Raw genomic sequence first — 25,595 nt, 5'->3', positions numbered from 1 at the left:
GCTGATGGAGGTGTAACTGCGTGGAATGATTCCTGAGACAGTGGGCTTCTCTCAGCATCCGCTCAACACTGTGGACACAGACGTAAGCAGTCTGTATGGAGCAGTTTGTCTCATCACTCATGAGGTGAAGTTGTCAGACGGGGGATGGGTTTTTCTCGTGGCTAGCTACTGTACTGTAAATGTATGTAAGTCTTTGAATGTGCAGCAGGTACAAGGACGTGTATGTGTATATGTGTGAAGAGGAAGTTGCAATAATGGAGGTAACAGGCAACAGGGAGGTCTGGTTCCTCCACCACAGGCTGGTTGTCCTCCTATAGTCAGTGTCTTTAAAGCTCCTCCAGTGTAAAGGTCTGTGTCCATGTGTAGTGTGATTATAGATTATAGATCAGCTCTAGCTTCTATATTAATACTGTGAAAGTATCAAAGCCTCAGTCCACAGAGAAATGCACACAGCCTGTATTCAGAAACTGAGCCTTAAAACCAGCCGTCAGGACTTCTGGAACTTTGTGATGTCACAACAAAGCAGTCACCAAGCCCCGCCCACCTGGACCCACCATCCAAACCTTGCAGGATTTGGTTTCTCTGAGTGTTTTTACCTGAAATCTGCTTTATTTTTATTGGATCAGTCAGAAAACAGTCAGCCAATCAGAAGAGAGGCTCAGAGCCTCCTCTCTTCTGATTGGCTCACCGACCTGTTGTTACTAGAGCTGCAGAGAGAAGCCTGAGAGAGGAGATGTAAAACTACACTGAGATGGTTTTTATATCTTCTGATGGATCAACACTTCAAATAAAACTAATAAAACTAGGAGCTAATAATATTCATGAGCTGTGACGATTAGTTGATTAATCACAGTCGATTCACAGAAAAAATAATTTGAATCTTTTCTGATAATTGATTCTTTTTTTTCACTGTAGTCTGAATATCTTTGGGTTGTTAATACTATAACTACAGTTTTACTAATATGAGGAATATAAAATCACTGATATTTAAATGATAAAGAATCTGGATGTATGTGATGGAGTCCAAAACTCACAATCCTAATATTTAGGACAAAGTTAGGAGCCCTGTTATTTGAAATAAATCTTTAACCTTTGCTCTTTGCAGTAAAACAGTTATAAAACAATTAAACTAACCAGAGCAGGAGGTGGAGAGTGGAGCATTTTTATCAGATTAATTAGATAGAAACCTGGGAGAGGCGCTGCAGAGATTCAGGTAAGAGACAGAGGCTGAACCGTTAGTGTGGAGGAGTCTGCAGTCCTGCAGTTAGCTGCAGCTTCAGTTCATACTCGCTCCGCTTCTGGCTGAACTGACTGTTTGACTGACTGTTTCTCTGGGTATCGTCAAAGACAGGACCCAGGTCTGCTCACAGCTGCTGGACTCATTCTGGATCTCCTGTGCCTTTGTCCATTGTATCAGCGTGTGTGTGTGTGTGTGTGTGTGTGTGTGTGTGTGTGTGTGTGTGTGTGTGTCTGTGTGTGTGTGTGTGTGTGTGTGTGTGTGTGTGTGTGTCTGTGTGTGTGTGTGTGTGTCTGTGTGTGTGTCTGTGTGTGTGTGTGTGTGTGTGTGTGTGTGTGTGTGTGTGTGTCTGTGTGTGTGTGTGTGTGTGTGTGTGTGTGTGTGTGTGTGTGTGTGTTGTGTGTGTGTGTCTGTGTGTGTGTGTGTGTCTGTGTGTGTGTCTGTGTGTGTGTGTGTGTCTGTGTATGTGTGTGTGTGTGTGTGTGTGTGTCTGTGTGTGTGTGTGTGTGTGTGTGTGTGTGTGTGTGTGTGTGTGTGTGTGTGTCTGTGTGTTGTGTCTGTGTGTGTGTGTGTGTGTGTTGTGTGTGTGTGTGTGTGTGTGTGTGTGTGTCGTGTGTGTGTGTGTGTGTGTGTGTGTGTCCGTGTTTGTGTGTGTGTGTGTGTGTGTGTGTGTGTCTCTCCTGGCAGTGACCAGGCAGAGTGTGTGTGTGTGTGTGTGTGTGTGTGTGTGTGTGTGTGTGTCTGTCTGTCTGTCTGTCTGTCTGTCTGTCTGTCTGTCTGTCTCTGTCTGTCTGTGTGTGTGTGTGGCCAGGCAGAGTGTGTGTGTGTGTGTGTGTGTGTGTGTGTGTGTGTGGCCAGGCAGAGTGTGTGTGTGTGTGTGTGTGTGGTCAGGCAGAGTGTGTGTGTGTGTGTGTGTGTGTGTGTGTGTGTGTGTGTGTGTGTGTGGCCAGGCAGAGTGTGTGTGTGTGTGTGTGTGTGTGTGTGTGTGTGTGTGTGTGTCTGTGTGTGTGTGTGTGTGTGTGTGTGGGTGTACGTGGTGCTCAGGTTACTCATTCCTACTCTGGCACAGGACTCGCTCTGTGTCTCACAGTTTAGCAGAAGAGAGGAGCAGCAGCGAAGCACAGAGGCGAAGCACAGCGACTATTTATAGATCACTTCTGGCCTACTTGGCAACAGGAAGGAGATGAAGACAAGGAAAGGAACTATGGAGGCCAAGGAGGGACAAAATAGAAAATAGAACATCCAACTAGAGCAAAGTCACTTCTGCTCTTCTGGCTGGTCAGAAAAAGACAAACTAAAGTTCCACTTTTGTTGAGAGTCTGAAAGTTTGTCTTCAGACAAAAACTCTGGGTAATGAATGTTTCTCCACCTCAAGGTGCAGCAGCTCTCATCAGTGCTGGGATTGATTAATCTGCAGGTTGTTTTCTTCATTAATCGATTAATCGTTTCATCTGTAAAACATTGTTGGGAACTCCTCCCTGACACTGGATCCAGATGTTGAAACGTTCCTCTGAGACTCTGCTCCGTGTCGACATGATGCATCATTTCTCCTGTTGGGTCTCAGGAAGTGGAACCTGTCTGTAGGTCGGACTCTGCCCATCACAGGTGTACAGAGTGGCCTCTGACCTCTGACCTCTCTCATCAACACAGAGCTGTTGCTCACTGGATGCTTTTTGTTGTTGCTCCATTCTGAGTAAAAACCCGAGAGACTGATGTGAGTGGAAATTTGCAGAAACACTGAGACCAGCGTCTGACGGCAGCGACCACGTCACGCTCAGAGTCACATTTTCCCTCGTTCTGATGCTTGATGTGAAGTTAAAGCTCCATATTTTCTTCTTCTTCTGTTTTATTTGAGTGTTGATCCATAAGAAGATATATTTGTGGCTTTAAGAACTAAAATCATGTCAGTGTGGTTTTATTTTCTGAGTGATCCAATAAAGATATAGCAGATGGAGCAGGTTTGGATGGTGGGTCCAGGTGGGCGGGGCTTGGGGATTGTTTTTTTTTTTTTTAAATGTACAGTAATTCAGGTAATACAACAGCACATAAAAGCAGAATTTAACTTCAGTACAACAGGTGAACATAAGAGGAATAAAAACATGAAAAGATAAATTCCTTTTTAAAAGAAAAAAAAAGTCAGAGGTAACAGAGAAAAAGTTTTTCATAATTTTCCAAAAGCTTCTCAGTGTTTTTGTTGTTTAATGAACCGAGTGATTTGAGTGGAGAATTCAGTTCCAGGAGAAAAGAAGAATTTGTTGATTTGGCAGATTTCTGTTTGTGGATGAAGAATTTTACACTTAAAATGATGAAGTTCAGCAGATATTCAAGAGCGCCATCATTTGGACTATCACAGAAACAGATGATGTTTAAAGTTGAAGGAGGAGAAAGAGTTGGCTTAGAATTAGTTAGATCTCTCCGTCTCCATTGTGACATCACAAAGTTCCAGAAGTCCTGACGGCTGGTTTTAAGGCTCAGTTTCTGAATACAGGCTGTGTGCATTTCTCTGTGGACTGAGGCTTTGATACTTTCACAGTATTAATATAGAAGCTAGAGCTGATCTATAATCACACTACACATGGACACACACCTTTACACTGGAGGAGCTTTAAGTGAAGCTCCTGACCTGGATCTGCAGGAAGTTATGCTTTGCACTGCTGCTACGTGATTGGCTGATTGGACTGTGTGAGTGAGAAGGTGTTCCTAATAAAGTGCTCAGTGAGTGTGTGTGTTTGGTCGTGTCAACACTAGTGCAGCTCACAGTTAGCAGCCCTGTGTGTTTGTCTCGGTCAGTCATGAGATGCTCATTAAGCCTCTCAGTCGACCTCCCCACTTCTGGTTGGATTAACTGTCCAATCAGCTGATTGTACGGCCCGCAACATGTGTGCACGCCCACGTGAGTGTGCATGTGTTTGCATGTCAGCGGTGGTGCCTTCAGTTTCTTCAGAACATCAGCTCAGTTCGGATGAAAACGAGCCGCTGAGCTCTGAATGAGGAGATGACTTCATCCACCGCCGCCGTCTCAGTCCCACTGTGATTGCAGTTGCAGGCGAAGCAGCTGAGGCCTTATAGGGAAGTCGGCATTGAGGTATTTCACCTTAATCCGTGGCAGGAATGTGGTCTTCAGGCCGTACCTACGGAAAGGGAAGCAGGGAATTAACGTAGGTAGACAGCTGCTTGAGAAAACTCACAATGTGCCCACTTCCTGTTTGTTTGTTTTTTTACCACTCAGTCACCGTGTCCGTGACCACGAAGACTGGGACTGAAGTGAAGCTGACCTCGTCCTTGAGGAAGGGCCCCCTCAGATTCTGTCAAGGACCCTCTGTCGTCTCCACTTCTTTTCACTTTGTCACATCAAGTTACAGACCACAGGAAGCTTTTTAAAGGCTCAGAAAAAGTCTTGTTCAGTCTGAAGCCTGCCTTACCAACGAGGGGCGTCGACTTGGAAACGTGTGTCTCTGTACTAAGCAGGAAGGATCTAATGAGAGATGCATCATGGGAAGTGCAGGATCCAGTGCAAGGATCCACTCGGCTTCTGCTGCTTTGATTTTGAATTCTCAAACTTGATGAAAATGCAACAACATCAGTGTGGTGCTCGTCTTAACGATCACGTCACCTTAATTACAAACCACATTTTCTCACGTAGCCTCAGCGGTATTTAGCCGTGCAGCTACTTTCTCCTAGAGAGAAAAACTAACGCAGCGGAACTACTTTCCTTTCAAATATCCCCTTTTCATGATCGATCAGTCCGTAGAGTATCGTCTCCCCGGAGCTCAAACTGCCGTCTTCATGTCCCTTCATCCAGAGATACTCACTGTGCTGTGATGTATGATGACGAAAAGGAACAAAACACCTTACGTTTTTCTACTTAATGACACTTGAGGATTCATTTCCCCTTAGCTGAGGGTGTTGCACAGAATCTCTTAAAAGATGTTCTTGGTTAAGGATAAAAGTGAAGTAATTTACAGCAGTGAAAGAGATTTTACAGCAGTTTCCATGGAGACTGTTGGTTTGCTGCCATCAGCACCTGTGATACCGTGAACTACGGTCGCTAAGGGCTTTTGGAGGAAACATTAAAGAGAAGACTTAAGGTGTTTTGTGCAGCTGTTTTTATTCTAAGGAAACCTTAACTCAGACTTTAAGGGAAATCTTAACTTAAGGTGTTTTGTGCAGCTGGCCCTTCATCCTCATGTTTGAGAAGCCGGAACCAGAAAACTCTTGTTTGTGTGTTTTTGCTTGATACACGACTGAAACTTATTGTTCGATCATCATTATATTTCATTTTCTGTCCATCAACTCATCAATTAATTGGCAGCTGGTGTCAGTTGTATACAGACACTGTTTCTGGAATATCGTTGCTGTTGTTGTGACTGGAGTTGTTCAGTGTTCTGGTGCCACAGTGTGATGGTAACATTCACCTGTGTTGTACTGACACAAGTGAAGGTTCATTAGTTTGTTAAGAAAATATGTGTTTGTAGTTTGGGTGAACTGTCCCTTTAAGAATCACTCGTTCAGTGAAGCAGCAACAGTCAAACAACAAATTCATCTCTTTTCATGACTTGTAATAATCTGTGTGTGTGTGTGTGTGTGTGTGTGTGTGTGTGTGTGTGTGTGTGTGTCCTGTATTCTGCTGCAGTGTTTTCTGTGTTTAAGTTGACACAGCTGGTGGGCAGGATGTCAGCTTCAGGCCTCTGTGTCTGTTTGTAATTCTCCCCTTGGAGAGCAGCCTTCCTTTGCTATAAATAGCCTCAACGTGTGTGTGTGTGTGTGTGTGTGTGTGTGTGTGTGTGTGTGTGTGTGTGTGTGTGTGTGTGTGGTGTGTGCCCCACCTCTCCTCTTGTGTGCCCAGAGAGATTGATGTTCCCCCCCACACAGCATTTCCATCTGTGTGTGTGTGTGTGTGTGTGTTTTATCTTTTCCATGTCCACTGTTCCATGTCTCGCTGTATTTGCTCTGTATGTCCAGTGTGTGTGTGTGTGTGTGTGTGTGTGTGTGTGTGTGTGTGTGTGTGTGTGTGTGTGTGTACACAAGATGATGGTGGTCTTAATGGTGATGAGTGTGTTGCACATGGAGCGATGTTCGGACTCGGTGTGACACACACACACACACAGGTTGTATCAGAGACAGGAAGTCCTCGTCTTCCCATCATTCTTTAAGCTTATTTAAGCTCCTCCTCCTCACACTGTCTTGCTTGTTTGTGATTCGTCCTCTGAGTCTGTGGGATGCCATCCTTTCTTTTTTCTTTCTTTCTCTCTCTCCTTCTACATCCATCACTCTTTCTCTCTGAGGACGAGGTTGAGTGTGAGTGATGTGTGTTTACAGCTCTGCAGAGTGTGTGTGTGTGTAATGGCTTCCCTTTCTTCTTCACTTATTGGCCTATTCCTTGTCTCCCATGCATAAAATTGTTGCCCAGATTCACACACACACAAACAGTACACACTTTTTTTTATCTCAACAGTTTCCTGTAGATAAATACAAGATGGTGCCAGATGTGTGTGTGTGTGTGTGTGTGTGTGTGTGTGTGTGTGTGTGTGTGTGTGTGTGTTTGATTGAAGCATTGTGTAAATTTCTGATGGAACTGTTCTCTGATAAGACGCCTCATAAAACTATTATTCATCACGGTCATTGTGTTTTCTCTTAAGGAAATCTTAACTCAGACTTTAAGGGAAATATTAACTTAAGGTGTTTTGTGTGACTCTGTAACTGTAATTTTCTGATGGACCCTTTCTCTGATATGACACCTGACAAATCTGTGATTCATCATGTTTATTGCTTCCTTGCAGACGAGTATAAAGGAGGGACTGCTGCTGAAACAGACCAGCTCCTTCCAGAGGTGGAAGAAGCGCTACTTCAAGCTGAGAGGCCGAACTCTCTACTACGCCAAAGATGCCAAGGTAGGCTCACCTCACCTGAGCTCAGGTGAGCAGGTTTGCTGCTCTCAGGTCTCCTGCTGTCAGTGTTGATGTGTAATCTCTTTTCTCTGATCCCACGATTCACTTGTTTTAGTGTCTGGAGTCAAAACTTTAAAAGGTTCAGAGACGAGGAAGAGGTTTACATGTACTCTGAGCCTGCAGCCAGTTAGCTTAGCTTAGCATTAAGACTGGAAATGGGGGGAAACTATGCTAAGCTAAGCTAATGAGCTGCAGCTTAATATTTCCTCGTATTAAATATGATCCATCTTCTGCACAGTAACTTCCTCTTACACTGATACTGATCGTTTCCTGGTCACATTCTTTATTTCCTTCCCTAATCACATTAATTGATCGGTACCACTTCACAATAATTATTAACCATCATCTTAACTAGGGATGCCGCGATCACGTTTTTTGCCGCCGATGCGGACCATCAATGAGTGACATCAATACCGATCACGATTGTCATGATTGCAGATGTTGTACGTTCAGACATGTTGTTCTGACACCAGAACCACAGCTGATCGGTTTGAAGGTGATCGGTGACTAGAAGCATCAATCAGTCCCTCCAGAAAATCGCAATAATTAAAGCAGATTCAACCAATCCCTGTGAATTCGGAGCGACCTTTGACCAATCGTCATGGTTTCCCGTCAGTTGAACCAGTCACAGCGGTCCCTGCACAGAACGTCACCAAACTCACTTCCTTGTTTGTGGTGTTGAAACACGTTGTGACGCTGCAGACATGAACGTGTCACGTTCACCAACAGACATCACTGTTAAAGACGTGAAGACGTTCACAGATGTTTTACATGAAAGGGTTAAATAGTTCTGCAGCGCTGCATCATCAGGAACTACAGGTGTAGAGCTGCTGGAGCCTCCGCAGCGACGCTCCACTACGTTTATTCTCCAGAGGAAATTAAATATCTGCAGTCATTGTAAGAACTGGAAGATCCGATCAATGAGAGTCTGTCATGGAGAGAGCTGATAAAAACACATGGTCAGGGTATTGATTGATTTCCAAACATCAATCACATATCAAGTAACACTCAAGAAAATATTGCACCTTAAAAGATGGCGGCAGCTGCCGGAAGCTGCTGGATTTACTCTCACTGGTACAAGTTGCCTTTGATTTTTAATGAATTATTGTTATTATATGATTATTATTTTAATAAAGTTAGCTCCAATTTTTGCAATTTTTATTTCACTTTTGTTGCAAAAAAAACATTTAAAAACATTTAAAAACAAAAGAACTTTCATCGCAATTCTAAGAAAAGCTGCTGAGAAATCAGATATTGTAGCTGCAACTATCCTGAAAGAAAGCTGTGAACTCCTGGAGGGACTGATTGATTCTCATCTACTGATCACGTGTTTCTAATGAAATCGGCCGATCGATCGGTGCATCCCTGATCACATTGTTTTACTTTCACTAAATCTTTGCTCTTAACTTCTGAACTCTCTCTCCCCTTTGCCTCTGATCTGACCTCCCTGGTCTGGAACATGTGTGTGTGTGTGTGTGTGTGTGTGTGTGTGTGTGTGTGTGTGTGTGTGTTTGATTGAAGCATTGTGTAAATTTCTGATGGAACTGTTCTCTGATAAGACGCCTCATAAAACTATTATTCATCACGGTCATTGTGTTTTCTCTTAAGGAAATCTTAACTCAGACTTTAAGGGAAATATTAACTTAAGGTGTTTTGTGTGACTCTGTAACTGTAATTTTCTGATGGACCCTTTCTCTGATATGACACCTGACAAATCTGTGATTCATCATGTTTATTGCTTCCTTGCAGACGAGTATAAAGGAGGGACTGCTGCTGAAACAGACCAGCTCCTTCCAGAGGTGGAAGAAGCGCTACTTCAAGCTGAGAGGCGAACTCTCTACTACGCCAAAGATGCCAAGGTAGGCTCACCTCACCTGAGCTCAGGTGAGCAGGTTTGCTGCTCTCAGGTCTCCTGCTGTCAGTGTTGATGTGTAATCTCTTTTCTCTGATCCCACGATTCACTTGTTTTAGTGTCTGGAGTCAAAACTTTAAAAGGTTCAGAGACGAGGAAGAGGTTTACATGTACTCTGAGCCTGCAGCCAGTTAGCTTAGCTTAGCATTAAGACTGGAAATGGGGGGAAACTATGCTAAGCTAAGCTAATGAGCTGCAGCTTAATATTTCCTCGTATTAAATATGATCCATCTTCTGCACAGTAACTTCCTCTTACACTGATACTGATCGTTTCCTGGTCACATTCTTTATTTCCCTTCCCTAATCACATTAATTGATCGGTACCACTTCACAATAATTATTAACCATCATCTTAACTAGGGATGCCGCGATCACGTTTTTTGCCGCCGATGCGGACCATCAATGAGTGACATCAATACCGATCACGATTGTCATGATTGCAGATGTTGTACGTTCAGACATGTTGTTCTGACACCAGAACCACAGCTGATCGGTTTGAAGGTGATCGGTGACTAGAAGCATCAATCAGTCCCTCCAGAAAATCGCAATAATTAAAGCAGATTCAACCAATCCCTGTGAATTCGGAGCGACCTTTGACCAATCGTCATGGTTTCCCGTCAGTTGAACCAGTCACAGCGGTCCCTGCACAGAACGTCACCAAACTCACTTCCTTGTTTGTGGTGTTGAAACACGTTGTGACGCTGCAGACATGAACGTGTCACGTTCACCAACAGACATCACTGTTAAAGACGTGAAGACGTTCACAGATGTTTTACATGAAAGGGTTAAATAGTTCTGCAGCGCTGCATCATCAGGAACTACAGGTGTAGAGCTGCTGGAGCCTCCGCAGCGACGCTCCACTACGTTTATTCTCCAGAGGAAATTAAATATCTGCAGTCATTGTAAGAACTGGAAGATCCGATCAATGAGAGTCTGTCATGGAGAGAGCTGATAAAAACACATGGTCAGGGTATTGATTGATTTCCAAACATCAATCACATATCAAGTAACACTCAAGAAAATATTGCACCTTAAAAGATGGCGGCAGCTGCCGGAAGCTGCTGGATTTACTCTCACTGGTACAAGTTGCCTTTGATTTTTAATGAATTATTGTTATTATATGATTATTATTTTAATAAAGTTAGCTCCAATTTTTGCAATTTTTATTTCACTTTTGTTGCAAAAAAAACATTTAAAAACATTTAAAAACAAAAGAACTTTCATCGCAATTCTAAGAAAAGCTGCTGAGAAATCAGATATTGTAGCTGCAACTATCCTGAAAGAAAGCTGTGAACTCCTGGAGGGACTGATTGATTCTCATCTACTGATCACGTGTTTCTAATGAAATCGGCCGATCGATCGGTGCATCCCTGATCACATTGTTTTACTTTCACTAAATCTTTGCTCTTAACTTCTGAACTCTCTCTCCCCTTTGCCTCTGATCTGACCTCCCTGGTCTGGAACATGTGTGTGTGTTGTTGCCTGTGTGTGTGTGTGTGTGTGTGTGTGTGTGTGTGCGTGTGCGTGTGCGTGCGTGTGTGTGTGTGTGCGTGTGCGCACTAGTCCGGCAGTGCTCTGGCACGCTGGCAGGAGCGGGCGCTGCGCAGGGTGTCCAGGAGTCACGTGTGCTGGCGGGTTCTGTCCGTGTGCTGGACGGGCGCACGCCGCTCCCCCCCCCCTCTGGGCGCCAGCGGATCTGAGGAAGGCCTAGTGAGAATCCGGGTCAGCACAGCACTGCCAGGGGCCGCGGGCCAAACCAGAACCACAGCTTTAACCCATCACCTGTCTCACCTGTAGACCACAGGGCTGCGTTCATGTCACATGGGGACGGGTTGGGACAGCGTCGTGTATTTTACAGACTGATTTAAAGATGGCGTCCGACCTTTAAAGACCATGTGACCTGAACGCTCTGTGTATATCGTGGATATAAGTTTGTCACTGGACGACCATGCAGGGAGATGAACAGGTGACAGAAACACTTCCTGGTTGATTTGGTCTTGTCTCTGTGAACGCTCTCCGTCATGGTCAGACAGTGACGTTAGTCTGTAGATAAGTTCCTGTTCTCCTACGTGTCCATCAACTCTGCTGTCGCCACGGTAACCTGGCTGGCTGTGCTGCCTGAACAAGCCTGACCTCCTCATTGATCCACCAGGAAGGCTGCATCTCAGCTCCCCTCCTCTCTCCTTGTTTCCTCATCTCCTCCTCTCCTCTCTCCTTGTTTCCTCATCTCCTCCCCTCCTCTCTCCTTGTTTCCTCATCTCAGCTCCTCTCCTCTCTCCTTGTTTCCTCATCTCCTCCTCTCCTTGTTTCCTCATCTCTTCCCCTCCTCTCTCCTTGTTTCCTCATCTCCTCTCCTCTCCTCTCCTTGTTTCCTCATCTCAGCTCCTCTCCTCCTCTCCTCCTCTCCTCTCTCCTGTTTCCTCATCTCCTCTCCTCCTCTCCTTGTTTCCTCATCTCAGCTCCTCTCTCCTCTCTCCTTGTTTCCTCATCTCCTCCTCTCCTCCTCTCCTTGTTTCCTCATCTCCTCCTCTCCTCTCTCCTTGTTTCCTCATCTCCTCCCCTCCTCTCTCCTTGTTTCCTCATCTCCTCCCCTCCTCTCTCCTTGTTTCCTCATCTCAGCTCCTCTCCTCTCTCCTTGTTTCCTCATCTCCTCCTCTCCTCCTCTCCTTGTTTCCTCATCTCCTCCTCTCCTCTCTCCTTGTTTCCTCATCTCCTCCTCTCCTTGTCTCCTCTCCCTCCTGATTGTACATAAGTCAGTAAAACAACATAAGATAAAGTGACAGCTAGGAAAGAAGGAGGCAGGAAAGGAGGCTCGTTGAGGTCGCTGAGATGCAGCCGCTGAGATCTATGGGTAACAGAGTCTGGACGCTCGTCTCTGTCCACCATCCACTGTCCTCCATTACAGCTTCCCTCAAGAAGGCTGTGTGTGTGTGTGTGTGTGTGTGTGTGTGTGTGTGTGTGTGTGTGTGTGTGTGTGTGTGTGTGTGTGTGTGTGTGTGTGTGTGTGTGTGTGTGTGTGTGTGTGTGGTAGAGAGAGACAGAGAGAGAGAGAGAGAGATTGTGTCAATAGAACTGAAAGTAATCACACACATGCAGCACACACACGTGATGCAGTGGTATAGCAGCCAAGAGCGCTGGGGTGGGGGGGTCATGTTTGTGTTGGCATGCCATTCATTCTTACACACACACACACCACACACACACACACACACACACACACACACACACACACACACAGAGTAAGCGTTGGCTGGTGTCCCTCTACAGCCATGCCTGGAGAGAGTGTCGTTAACTGGGCATTCCCTCCGACAGCTGCAGCAGCTCGCACACACACACACACACACACACACACACACACACACACACACACACACACACACACACACACACACTCGGAGGGCATTCCTTTGACAGCATCAGTGTTTGGCCTGTGGCTCAGTGGAGCTCAGCTGTGTGTGTGACGCGTCGTGTTGCCGTCTACAGACTCTCCTCTGTCTGACACACAGAAACCAACGGAGCTCATTCACATCCACTGTCACGTCCTTCATCAAGGCAAAACACTGGGGGGGGGGGGGGGGGGGGCAGTGTAGGTGCAGAGTCGTGTCCACTGTAATACACGTCAAATATTCATAGCTTTTCAGCCAATGAAAATGCACTTTGAAAAAAACTGACTTCTGCCCAGTAACTGAAAAAGTATTATATTCTGTGTTATTTTCAATATAAGAAAAATGCAGGATTGTATCAACATTTAAAGTCCATCCCAGCGGACAATCAATCAAACTGCTAAAAGGTCAATTTGTGAAAATCAAAGTGAAAGAATAAAAACTATTTCTCAAACTTCTTTAATTAAATGTCAGAGAGCAGCAGAAGTGAAGAAAGTGGAGAGACGGAGAGAGCGCCTGTTTTCTGTCTGACAACCATCATTAAATTAAAAAAATAAATAATAATAATGATAATAATTTTAGTAGTTCTATCATTTTAATTTGAACATTTGATCAGATGTTTTCTTTTATTTATCAGGCTGCAAATAAACAACAACAATAAATCTGACTTTGATTTTATTTAGAGTCACTAAATTAAAGATTTTTATTTCTCACTAATAAAATGACTTTAAAAAAAGGAAACTGTTTTTGTTCTTGGAGAAAACAAGTCCTGTTCAGAGATAATATAATTTCTGATTGGTTACATGGGAACAGTCACTTGTGAAAACTTAATTTTACACTTTCTCTTAAGTTGGTACTTTACTTCTTTAGTGTCATTATTAGTAGTTTTATTAATTTATTTACTCAGTTAGATCCCCATTAACCACTGTGTTGTAACAATGGCTTCTCTTCCTTCCTGGGGTCGCATTCATTTCATAAACAATCCCTCAGTGACAACAGATACTAGTGGTACAAGATATTAGTAGTTAAATATGGGCCCAAGTCCAGAATAACATGAACAGGAGGCTGATGATAGAATTATTATTTTATTTATTTTACAATAGTGGACATATGCAGTGTGAAAAATAAGAGTATATTTAACACTAGATGGTTAAAAGGACCCAATGATTGTCGTGAACATGATGAAAATATATTAAGATCATTAAGAGACGTAGATGAGGAAGAAAAATCTGTTTTAACTTAAGAAAATGAGAAGAATCAGGATTAATGACAGTGGTTTTCCCTCGTCCCCGTCATTAAAAATAACCCTCCACCATGTGGTCGGTCGAGTGGTAGATTTGTTTCACCACCACATGAAGCCGACCGTGACAAGTGTGGGTCAGAACCTCAGCACAAGCTGAGAGGAATAAACATCTGCTGTTTCCCTTCGTCCTGCTGAAGCTGCAGTTCCACGAGCGTCCACCGACCTCGCCCACTCCGACTCACAGCCAGTCATCACCATGACAACACAGACGCATCATGAAACAACCAGACCCTCGACACAGACGTGTAAAAGGCCCCCACCTGTCCTACAGAAGAGCCAGACCCCCGACCTTAAAGAGACGAAAACAATGTGATGTTCTTGGTCGTTTTGGGTCTCTGTTGTAGTTTTTGTCTCTTTGTAGTTTTTGTCTCTTTATAGTCATGTTACTTCTCTTTGTGGTAGTTTTTGTCTTTTTGTAGTCATGTTGTGTTTCTTTGTGGTAGTTTTGCGTCTCTGTTGTAGTTTTTGTCTCTTTGTAGTTTTTGTCTCTTTATAGTCATGTTACTTCTCTTTGTGGTAGTTTTTGTGGCTTTGTGGTAGTTTTGCGTCTCTTTGTGGTAGTTTTTGTCTCTTTGTGGTAGTTTTGCGTCTCTTGTGGTAGTTTTTGTGGTAGTTTTTGTCTCTTTGTGGTAGTTTTTGTCTCTTTGTGGTAGTTTTGCGTCTCTTTGTGGTAGTTTTTGTCTCTTTGTGGTAGTTCTTGTCTCTTTGTGGTAGTTTTGCGTCTCTTTGTGGTAGTTTTTGTCTCTTTGTGGTAGTTTTTGTGGTAGTTTTTGTCTCTTTGTGGTAGTTTTGCGTCTCTTTGTGGTAGTTTTTGTCTCTTTGTGGTAGTTTTTGTCTCTTTGCAGTTGCTTATCTGACCTTCCAACAGCAGCAGTAACAGTGGCTCCACTCAGAGGCCCGGCTCTCCTCAGCCGTTGGGCCTGTGCCCAGTCGACCCGCTCAGTGATCCATCATGCTTGAGAAACATTTAGACAAAGTCCTGCTTGTTATCTGAAGCTTGTAGCTCCTCATCACCGACCAAAAATAGATGTAACAGCAGAACACAAGTGTGTGGTGTGTTTTTAAATTGAAAAGATCATTTCCAGTATCAGACATGTCTTTCATGACGCCTGCAGCAGCTTCCATTTTACACTGAGAGGTGTCACCTGTTCATTTTAGGTCTTTGCTTTGCTGTGGCTATAACGACATCTCTCTCACAGCCAATCACCGTCCTCCTCATGCTGTAGAATACGACAGAAGCAGAAAGTCAAGATGTTGAGAAACTTGTGCAAAAACTAATTCTGTGGTTGTCTTCTGTTCTTTACTCTTCAGTCCCTTATCTTTGACGAGGTGGATCTGTCAGACGCCAGCGTGGCAGAGTCCAGCACAAAGAATGTCAACAACAGCTTCACAGTGAGTGCATCTCTCACACACACACACACACACACACACACACACACACACACACACACACACACACACACACAGGTGAGATCACAGGCAGAGGCATGTATCAGACAGAGAGTGTGTCACTAACACAGTGTGGGTTATGATTGGATGAATGTCATGGGGCCGTATTTGAACCAATAGAAATGGCATTAAGGCTCCAACTAATGATTATTTTTATTATCTGTAAATCTAATTGTTTTGTAAATTAATTTTTAATCTCATTTTGTCCATTAAATGTCAAAAAAAGTCAAAGGAAAGTCTAAAACTCACTCAGTGAGTTTGCTATTGCACAAGAGAAGCAGTAACCGATGAAACAGATAGTTACTCATTAATTTTCTGTCGATAGATTAATTGATTAATTGTTTCAGCTCGTTCAGACTGGATTTATTTCTCTGGGGAACGTGACGTTATCTCGAAAGGACTTTCCACAGATTTAAAGCAGCTGTTGTCTGTTCTTTTTCTTGTTTTTTTAATGATAACAGTCGATTATTACGATGTGATAACGATGTGACGTCGGAGCCAGGAGCTTTTTTCTTTTCTTTGTAGCTACTGTCACTTTGCTGCTGTAACTAATAAAGGATTATCTTATCTTATCTTATCTTATCCTGAAGTTAGCATGCTAACCAGCTAGCCCCGGCCCGGTCAGCCCTTCTTTAGTGACTCGGTATCAGGAAATGACGAGAGGTAGCTGCTCAGGGGGCGTGTTATAACCTCTTGTCTTGTAAACACAACAATGGCTGAAGCTCTTGCCAAGCCTGGTGAACAGCTGTTAATGCTAACGTTAGCCATGTAGCAACAGCAGAACGTACGTATAGACACAACAGTGGAGAGTTTGTCTTTGTTTGAGTGTCTGTCCTGGTCAGAACTTTACCTCTGACTGACAGAGACTCCAAACAGGATTTAAGTCTTTAAAGTTTTCTGAAACGTCACCGTCGTCTCATTGAGTCTTTAACTGTTCAAATTGAACGCTGGTGTCTAACGAGATCTAGATTGCACTCCGTCACAGTGGATGCATCAGCTGGAGATCCAGCTGGGTTTACAAGGAAACAGGATTTGCCTTTAAAGGATAATGATTCATTCGACACATTGTACACCTGAAAATGTCAGCGGTTATATTTAGCTGATGTTTTAATATACGTTTCCCAGAATTGCTCCTCATGCATTTGTCAGACGCCGCTCGTCCAGCGGGAGAAAACAAGCTGTGAATGGATGTTCGTTCAGGAAAAGAACCAGCTGCTGTGTGTGTGTGTGTGTGTGTGTGTGTGTGTGTGTGTGGGGGCGGCGGAGGGAAAATGAACATGAGTATTAGGAGTAACGAGGATGAAAACAGACAGTGAAAGAGCTCGTGGTGCCCCGTCCTTTCTATAAATGTCTCTCCTCTCCGCGAGTGTTGCTATAATAAGAAAAGAGGAGGAGGAGGAGGAGGAGGAGGTGGAGGAGGAGGGCAGGAGCACAGCGCTCAGAGGAGAGCACGCTGCTATTTATAGCAACCTGCTCCAAACCCTTCACTGAGGCGGGGATGGCTTCACGTCTGCTGGATTCACAGAGATGATCACGTGACCAGCCGTGACTCTGTGTGAGTTACAGGGTTAATGAACATGATGAGCATCAGCATCCCAGTGAGATGGAGAGGAGGAGAGGACCAGGAGATGTGGAAGGAGGGAAGGGATGAAGGAGACAAAGATGATAGGAGGTGAAAGAGGAGAATATTAAATTATTAAATGAATGATTGATGGGGAGCGTCTGCAGAGCAGGTTTAAGATGGCGGGAGGAGGTAGTGCAGCGGAGGAAATCCTGGAGTGATGTCACACCGTCGCTCACTGCACTCGCACACATAAGAAAGAGAGGGGAGGAGGGGAGGAGGGGAGGAGGGGAGGAGGGGAGGAGGGGGGTGAGATAGAGGCACATCCAGCACTGAGAAGTGGGAGAGGAGAGAAGGATGAAGAGACAAGAGGGACAGGAAGGGAAGACGGGACGGACGGAGGAAACGTAAAGGTAAAACGTGACGGGCTGAATGGTTGTTTACACACACACACACACACACACACCTTGTAATGCGCATCAACGACCAGACAAAGTCACGCACCAACAGGGGAGACCGGGTTTCATCAGACAGAGAGAGAGAGAGAGAGAGGGGGGGGAGAGAGAGAGAGGGAGAGACCACTGCAGAGGAGGCATTGCAGGACTCTGCTCAGTCTCTGTCTGTCTGTCTGCTGTCGTCCTCCTGTCGTCCTGCTGTCTGTCCTCCTGTCTGTCCTCCTGTCGTCCTGCTGTCGTCCTCCTGTCGTCCTGCTGTCGTCCTGCTGTCTGTCCTCCTGTTGTCCTCCTGTCGTCCTGCTGTCTGTCCTCCTGTCCGTCTGTGTCTCTGAGGATGAGCGATGCTGCCGCCGTCTCCTCTGCAGGTCGGTGTTACTCGGATGTTTTTTGACTCGTTCTCAGACGTTAGCGATTCATGCTCGGAGCTCTGCAGATGTTTGCTCGGCGTGTTTAGTTTGCATGCCCCTCCCCCCACCTAAGGAACCCCCCCCCCCCCCCCCCACCTGAGGACCTTCCAGCAACATAAGAATCGAATTGCACTAGTTATTCAAGGGGAATCACTTCACTCCCGCTCCGTTATCTCTGCTGCACAGTTCAGTGTAATTAATAAAACAGGTTTATTTAATTATGTATTTAATGATGTAATAAATCAGACTCAAGATATAAGCGTATATGTGTGTGTGTGTGGTTGTGTGTGTGTGTGTGTGTGTGTGTGTGTGTGTGTGTGTGTGTGTGTGTGTGTGTGAGCAGCGTCTCTTGTTGTGTGTTGACGAGGAGTCTGTGAATGTACGATGAGGCAGCGTCGCTGTAGCTGGAGAGCGAGCACCTTGAAGTCCACGTGAGGGGTGGGGGGTGGGTGGCGGTTGAGGAGAGGAGAGGAGGGTGGGGGGGACTCAGCCCAACCCACCCCCTAAACTCATTAGAGACTCTGCAGGCACGCATCGCCTCGCTCCCTGACTCACTGCTGTTTATTACCGTCCACTTTAAACGCATGAAACCAATCTGAGGGAATCAGCGCTCTGATTGGTCGCCTGGTTAATATTAAGTGTTTGCAGAAAATCACAGACGAAGTGTGTGTGTGTGTGTGTGTGTGTGTGTGTGTGTGTGTGTGTGTGTGTGTGTGTGTGTGTGTGTGTGTGTGTGTGTGTGTGTGTGTGTGTGTGTTGTAGAGAGTGAGCAGCTGTGAGCGATTCTATTCCACCTCCTCTGTTGTTGTGCTGCAGGTCCCAGTGGATGAACATCCACCGCTCCTGCACCTGTGTGTGTGTGTGTGTGTGTGTGTGTGTGTGTGTGTGTGTGTGTTTGTGTGTGTGGGTGTGTGTAAACAGTGGCGGGTGGCGGGTGAACCCCCCCATTATCAGCTAATCTTTGGTGGTTACCTCTCTGCCTAAAATAAAAATAAATGAGGCATGTGATTGCATGTTCTCATCATTTACAGATGTAGATTCTGGTTGTCACTTGTCATTACACACACACACACACACACACACACACACACACACACACACACACATACACACGCACACACACACACACATACACACGCACACACACACACAGATATTCCATTCTGAAGGTCAGTTATCAAGAGAGGTTTTCCACACTTCAGGGATGCCTAGAGCCATTTTTGGAAACAGCTGTTCCCGTTTCTCCTGGCAACCAATCTTATCACTACCCTGCTTCACACACACACACACACACACACACACACACACACAACACACACACACACACACACACACACACACACGGATACAGTACACCAGGAGAGAGACAGGATGATCTATTTCCAAAGGGATCAATTTTCCAAGTGCATGCATGTACACACACACTGATGTACACACGCACACACACACGCACACACGCACGCACGCACACACACACACACACACACACACTAATCCTTTGCAGTTCCTAGTGGAAAATGTTTTGTGATTAACGGCAGAGAAAAGAGAGAGAGAAAGAGAGAGAGAGTTCTTCCTGTTTAATGAACGACTGATGAAGGAACTGTAACTCATTTTCATCATTGATTAATTGATCAATTCTCTTGATTGATCGCTGAGTCTTGACATGTGGAACAGTGAGTCCTGTGACGTCCTGTCGTCTCTAACAGTCCTTCAGAAAAATAAACAAAGTATTTTTAGTAATAAAACTTTAAGTAAACGTCTCTTTGACTGAAACTACAGCTGCGTCTCATGATCATCACACAAGTCTTTTATCAATTCATCAAATAATCGTTTTGCCTTCAAAATATCAGATAATAGTGAAAATTGCCTGAATGATAGAAGATGAATGACACACCTGGAGTAATATCAGATTAAACATTATAATTACTGTCAAATACTATATATTAATTACATTAAAAATGTCCTTATATCTGCTCATATATATGTATATATGATATAGATATATAAAGATATATCTATATCTATATCTCAGTCCGTTACAATCAGTAGTTAAATGTTTCTATAATTATTGATTAGTTGTTTGATATAATGACAGTTAAGTGTGAGCAGAGTATTTGCTCATTAGAGGAGCACGATTCACAAAATCTCAGGATTAGATTCAAAATCGATTCTCGTGTCGCCCACTTTTCTCAACTCTCTGCTGTCGCTGCTGCTCGTCTCTTTGCCTCTTTGCCTCTTTGCAGCTCTGACACCGCTGCCAAGTGACGCCCTGCTGCTGCTGCTTGTGTGAATGACCTGCTACACACACACACACACACACACACACACACACACACACACACACACACACACACACACACACACACACCTGCTGTTTGAACACCTTGTAGAAGCCTCAGGTTCTGGAGAGTGAAACTTGTTGTGAGTCGTGATGCGTTCACGTCTTTAACTTTATTATTCCTCCACGCCGTCGACAGTCAGAGGAGCCATATTGTTTTATCTCCAGAACACCTCGACAGAACTTCTTCAAATTTGGCACAAACATTCACTTGGAACCAAAGATGATGGTTAGATTTTGGTGATCAACACACACACACACACACACACACACACACACACACACACACACACACACACACACACACACACACACACAGGCAGGTCGTTGTAGTTGGGCTCCATGTCTGTTGGTGTTGAGTCTTCAGGATGTGACACGGCTGCACATTTATCCAGTTATGTCCTGAATGGGTTTAATAATGGACGGACAGAGCGGCGCTGAACCTGCGGCTTCAGATTGTGGAGGTTGGTCGTTTCCGAAACGCTGCGTCGAAAAAAATCAATGAGCGCTTTGTCGGAGACGGAGAAGAAGAAGGAGCGGTGTTCAGCTCGCAGCGACGCGGAGATTCATCACACCTCAGAGTTTCTCATGTAATTCACTGTCACCGTCGCTCTTCTTCTCTGTCTTCATTAGTGGCTCTGTTCTCTCACGGGCTTTTTGCTGGTAAATGAAATGGTACATTTTGGCTCCTGCAGTTTGTGTTGTAGCTTCTCTACAGACGTGTGAAACCTGATCTCTGGTAAAAGCAGGTCTGAGATCAGTTCAATCAGCCTCAGATTATTGATTGAAACACAAGGAGAACCTGAAGGAACCTCCTGATGACTTCAAGCTATTTCACTAATCTTTCTCACGTCTGCTTGTAGAGCTGCAGCCGCTACTCCCTCCCTTCACTGACAGGAAATTAAACTAGAATTAATTGAACTAATAATTGAATATTTTGATAATCTGCTTTTGCTTTTCTTTGTCAATAAGATTCTTTTACTTTGAAACGTTTTCTGTGTTTAACACAAATATTTTATACATAAACATTTTAATGATTCAGTCTGTGGATCGTGTTCTACTGACTTTTCATTTTACAGTCAGTCAGTCAGTCAGTGATTAGTCAGTGATCAGTCAGTCATTGATCAGTCAGTCAGTCAGTCATTGATCAGTCAGTCAGTCAGTCAGTCATTGATCAGTCAGTCAGTCAGTCAGTCATCAGTCAGTCAGTCAGTCAGTCATCAGTCAGTCAGTCATTGATCAGTCAGTCAGTCAGTGATTAGTCAGTGATCAGTCAGTCAGTCAGTCATTGATCAGTCAGTCAGTCAGTCAGTCAGTCAGCGATCAGTCAGTCAGTCAGTCAGCGATCAGTCAGTCAGTCAGTCATTGATCAGTCAGTGATCAGTCAGTCAGTCAGTCAGCGATCAGTCAGTCAGTGTGACCTCACAGAACATGTGATGCCTCTGTAGCGTCCTGAAGGTGTTTCCTTACGTCTGGTACGAACCCAGAGAAACTTTATTTGATCTGATGAAACCGACTGATTGACATTGTAGCGTAAAACAGAAAATACATTAGTAGAGATTAAGCCAGACAGTTTACCTCATGTAAGAATGGATAATTATAAATAAAGTTTTCCTCCTGTGGGGGGGGGGGGGGTTTAAAGTAACATACCTTATGGGCTCATGTATCATTAGATTGTGTGACTTTAGTTAGAGAGAAAACAGCGTTACAGCTGCAGCGAACTGAACTGACTGACTGGACTTCATCAGAAACATCTTATCACAGAGGGAAGAAACACCTCGCACAGACAACCAAAGAAGACTGATATTGATTAGAGTGATGTTGCATTCAGTGTGTGTGTGTGTGTGTGTGTGTGTGTGTGTGTGTGTGTGTGTGTGTGTGTGTGTGTGTGTGTGTGTGTGTGTGTGTGTGTGTGTGTGTGTGTGTGTGAGTGTGTGAGAGAGATCAGCCTCACTAAGGTGAACAGAGATAACATGAGGACACGATGAGTTACAAAGAGACGGAGGGAAAGAAGAGAGGAGGCGGCATCAATAAGTGATGGGGGCGCTGAAAGGGTGGTGTGTGTCTGTAGGGTTATCTACAGGGAGACTGTCCTTTAAACACACACACACACACACACACACACACACACACAGGAAGAGGATGAGGGAGGGGGAGAGAAGCTCTTAGCCTTTACTGAGGCGCTTCGCCTGTCAGCACATATCTGCCTCAACGCATGAGGAGCTGAGAGCGAGAGAGAGAGAGAGAGGGAGGGAGAGAGAGAGAGAGAGAGGGAGGGAAGAAATGCTTGAGCGGAAGAAAAGACCAACTCAAGAAGGTGTGAGAGGATAAGTGAGCTACAGTTAATGAGAGAGAGAGAGAGAGAGAAGGAAAGAGGGAGGGGGCTTCTCATGCTTCCTCTTCCTTAAAGACGGAGCAGATCTCTCCCTCCTCTCAGAGGCTCCGCAGGCTGAAGGACGAACACACTGGAAACATTTATCTCTCTTTTCCTTTTTTCTATACTCTCTCACTTTCTGAGCTGAAGTATCTCTTCCTCCCTCCCTCCCTCCAGGTGATCACTCCGTTCCGTAGACTCATCCTCTGTGCTGAGAACAGGAAAGAGATGGAGGACTGGATCAGTTCACTGAAGTCCGTCCAGTCCAGAGAGCACTACGAGGTAAGAGCCCCTCTCTGATCAACACAGGTGTGTGTGTGTGTGTGTGTGTGTGTGTGTGTGTGTGTGTGTGTGTGTGTGTGTGTGTGTGTGTGTGTGTGTGTGTGCGCAGAGATAAAGAGGAGGAAGACAGAGATGGGCTCAGCGCTGCAGGAACAATGGAGCTGCTTTGAGGCGTCTCCTCCTCTGGAGATTTTACTCTGTAATTTTTCCGTCAGTGTTTCTGGTTTTAACAAAATAAAAGTCCTGGTGTTGAAGTGCAGTGGGAGTGAGAGCTGTGGGGAGTTGTTGATGCAGCGGTGAATGTACACAGGCGCTCATGGATGCACATGTACAGTGACGGGTACACAACTGTACAGTACAGTCGGTATCAAACACACATACACACACACACACACACACACACACACACTGACCGTCACAAAGCACATGTCTGATTCTACAACAGCCCGTTTCTTTACTCTGTGACACTGAGTCTGTTTTAACGTCCTTGTTATCTCACTGTGTGTTTAGGAATCAAACCAACGGCACAACGTCAACATACAAACCACTGTGACATTTTTATCACAGAACCTCCTGTAACAGTTTGCGGAGTGTGTGTGTCTGTGTGTGTGTGTGTGTGTGTGTGTGTGTTGACAGTGACGGGTTGTGGCGAGCTCTGGGAGGAAGCAGTGCTGCATTTTAATGGCTTTGATTTGGGAGGGAAATCTTATATAAGACCCCATCCCTCACCCCATTATTGCACTGCAATGCAGCAGCACCCCCAGAGCTCACACGCCACAGAGTACACACACGTGTGTGCGAGCACACGTACATGCACACACGCGCACACGCCCCTCACCAAGACGCCGACACAACGGCGGTTAATTAGCGTCCTCTCTGATGTAGCAGTGAGTGTGAGCACCTGTTACAAGTCGACTTATGAAACTGTGCCGACGCTGCGCCAGATGCAACAGCCACTCTCACTCCTACAGTGCACCACGCCTCCACAGTGCGCTCACTCCGTACACTAATATATATAGAAGCCAGTTTTACCTGACCAGGAGTCACTTCAGACAGTCAGGGAGTTCCTGTGGAGCCCTTCTTTTCTCTTCCATCAGAAGATATAAAAACCATCTCAGTGTAGTTTCACATCTCCTCTCTCAGGCTTCTCTCTGCAGCTCTAGTAACAACAGGTCAGTGAGCCAATCAGAAGAGAGGAGGCTCTGAGCCACTCACACTGGATGCGTGGCGTCTGCGTCACGGCAGCTGAACGTCTTGCTTTTGATTTCGGCGTCCATGTTAACGGGATAGCCTTGCAGCTTCGTCACGTGTAGAGATTCAGTCTCTTGTCTGTTTTTCACGTGACACGTCTCCCAGCAGTAACACAGAAAAGACCTGATGATGTCATAGTGACATCACACCAGCAACGTCACCTTCTATGTATAGGCTGAATCTGAATATGACACAGACATGAAAAATTATAAATATATTTTTTAACCATTGTAGCAGCTGCATGTGAAGAAAAAAATATATGAGAAATTAATTTATAATGAAAAGAAATCCAACATTCAGTAACTGTAAACTCTGTCTGACTGTTTTCTGACTGATCCAATAAAAATAAAGCAGATTTCAGGTAAAAACACTCAGAGAAACCAAATCCTGCAAGGTTTAGATGGTGGGTCCAGGTGGGCGGGGCTTGGTGACTGCTTTGTTGTGACATCACAAAGTTCCAGAAGTCCTGACGGCTGGTTTTAAGGCTCAGTTTCTGAATACAGGCTGTGTGCATTTCTCTGTGGACTGAGGCTTTGATACTTTCACAGTATTAATATAGAAGCTAGAGCTGATCTATAATCACACTACACATGGACACAGACCTTTCATACGGGAAAGTGAATTATTTTTATTAAGTAAAAATAACACACAAGGAATGAATGGAGTGAATGTGAAAAGATGTTGATGTGTCTCTGCTGCAGGAAAATGTTGAAATGATGCATTTATCTTTTATATTTGAAAATGTTCTACTTTCTTATGAAGAAAACAACCAGTAACAGTAACGTGCAGTGATATGTAATGAAAGCTACAGTAGACATGATATATCCGTATATGTTGTTATCATGATATGTGCTGCCAACCCTGTTTTAACCTCTCCTTTGCCAGACGGCTCAGTTTAATGTGGAACATTTCTCAGGGATGCACAACTGGTACGCCTGCTCCCACGCACGGCCCACCTTTTGCAACGTCTGTAAAGATAGCTTGTCTGGGGTCACGTCTCATGGCCTCTCTTGTGAAGGTACGTAACACACACACACACACACACACACACACACACACACACCCCAAACACAACACGACACGTTTACTGTCTAACACACGTGTTTTCTCATGTAACGGCCTTTAATCCACGGTGTTGCTGCGTCTCACCACTGATGGATTCTCACTCTGTCGCAGCTCTATAGGATCTTTATTTGAAGGTGTTTATGACTATGTTGAGTAAGTGGATCGTGAGTGGTTGCAGTGAGAAAGTTCTTTGTCCGGACGGCTGTCCAAGTGGAGCAGGCTGGGTACGCCGGAGCCAGCGTGAGTCTAGTTTTGTTTCAGCGCGGCACCAATCAAGCCGTTAGCTTCAAGTAGAGCGAGTGAGAAGAGCTGGTGGCGAACCGCCATTTAACGCCGCACAGGCACGGGCATGATGGACGTGTGTTAGCTAGACCGTTTGGATTTTATTTTAGTGTTTCTTCTTGCTGTGAGTGACGCCACATCTCCTCACCTCGCCCGTGAGGGAGCAGTGAAGTCGGGGTGTTAAGGCGAAAAGGGGGTTGATGCTATTTTTTGCTTTCTTTGAGTTGGAGTGTCAGTGACAGGCAGAAGACCTTAATGAGCACCATCTGCATATCCTCTGCTTCTAATTTTGCTAATGTTTCGCCCGGGAGAGAGTGTGTGTGTGTGTGTGTGTGTGTGTGTGTGTGT

The 25,595-nt window shown here is 44.9% G+C and overlaps 1 protein-coding gene across 11 annotated transcripts in view; it reads left to right on the top strand.

Annotated features, from left to right (window-relative positions):
• dgkh (diacylglycerol kinase, eta) overlaps positions 1 to 25,595 on the top strand; it is a 59,827-nt gene that overhangs the window by 5,857 nt on the left and 28,375 nt on the right. For 5 of the 11 annotated variants that reach the window (XM_056389240.1, XM_056389237.1, XM_056389236.1 and 2 more), the window contains 5 exons: positions 7,018 to 7,128; positions 10,661 to 10,819; positions 15,095 to 15,175; positions 22,545 to 22,649; positions 24,786 to 24,918. In XM_056389240.1, the coding sequence (XP_056245215.1) occupies positions 7,018 to 7,128; positions 10,661 to 10,819; positions 15,095 to 15,175; positions 22,545 to 22,649; positions 24,786 to 24,918 (589 nt within the window). Of the gene's footprint in view, positions 1 to 7,017; positions 7,129 to 8,937; positions 9,045 to 10,660; positions 10,820 to 15,094; positions 15,176 to 17,133; positions 17,207 to 17,574; positions 17,614 to 22,544; positions 22,650 to 24,785; positions 24,919 to 25,595 lie in introns of those variants that run through there. The other 6 variants (XM_056389246.1, XM_056389239.1, XM_056389242.1 and 3 more) reach the window with 4 other exon arrangements.

This window comes from Seriola aureovittata, chromosome 11 (genome assembly GCF_021018895.1).
Source record: "Seriola aureovittata isolate HTS-2021-v1 ecotype China chromosome 11, ASM2101889v1, whole genome shotgun sequence".
NCBI classification, from domain to species: Eukaryota; Metazoa; Chordata; class Actinopteri; order Carangiformes; family Carangidae; genus Seriola; species Seriola aureovittata.
Note: the sequence above shows the minus strand (reverse complement) of the source record. Positions and strands in the feature narration are given on the sequence as shown.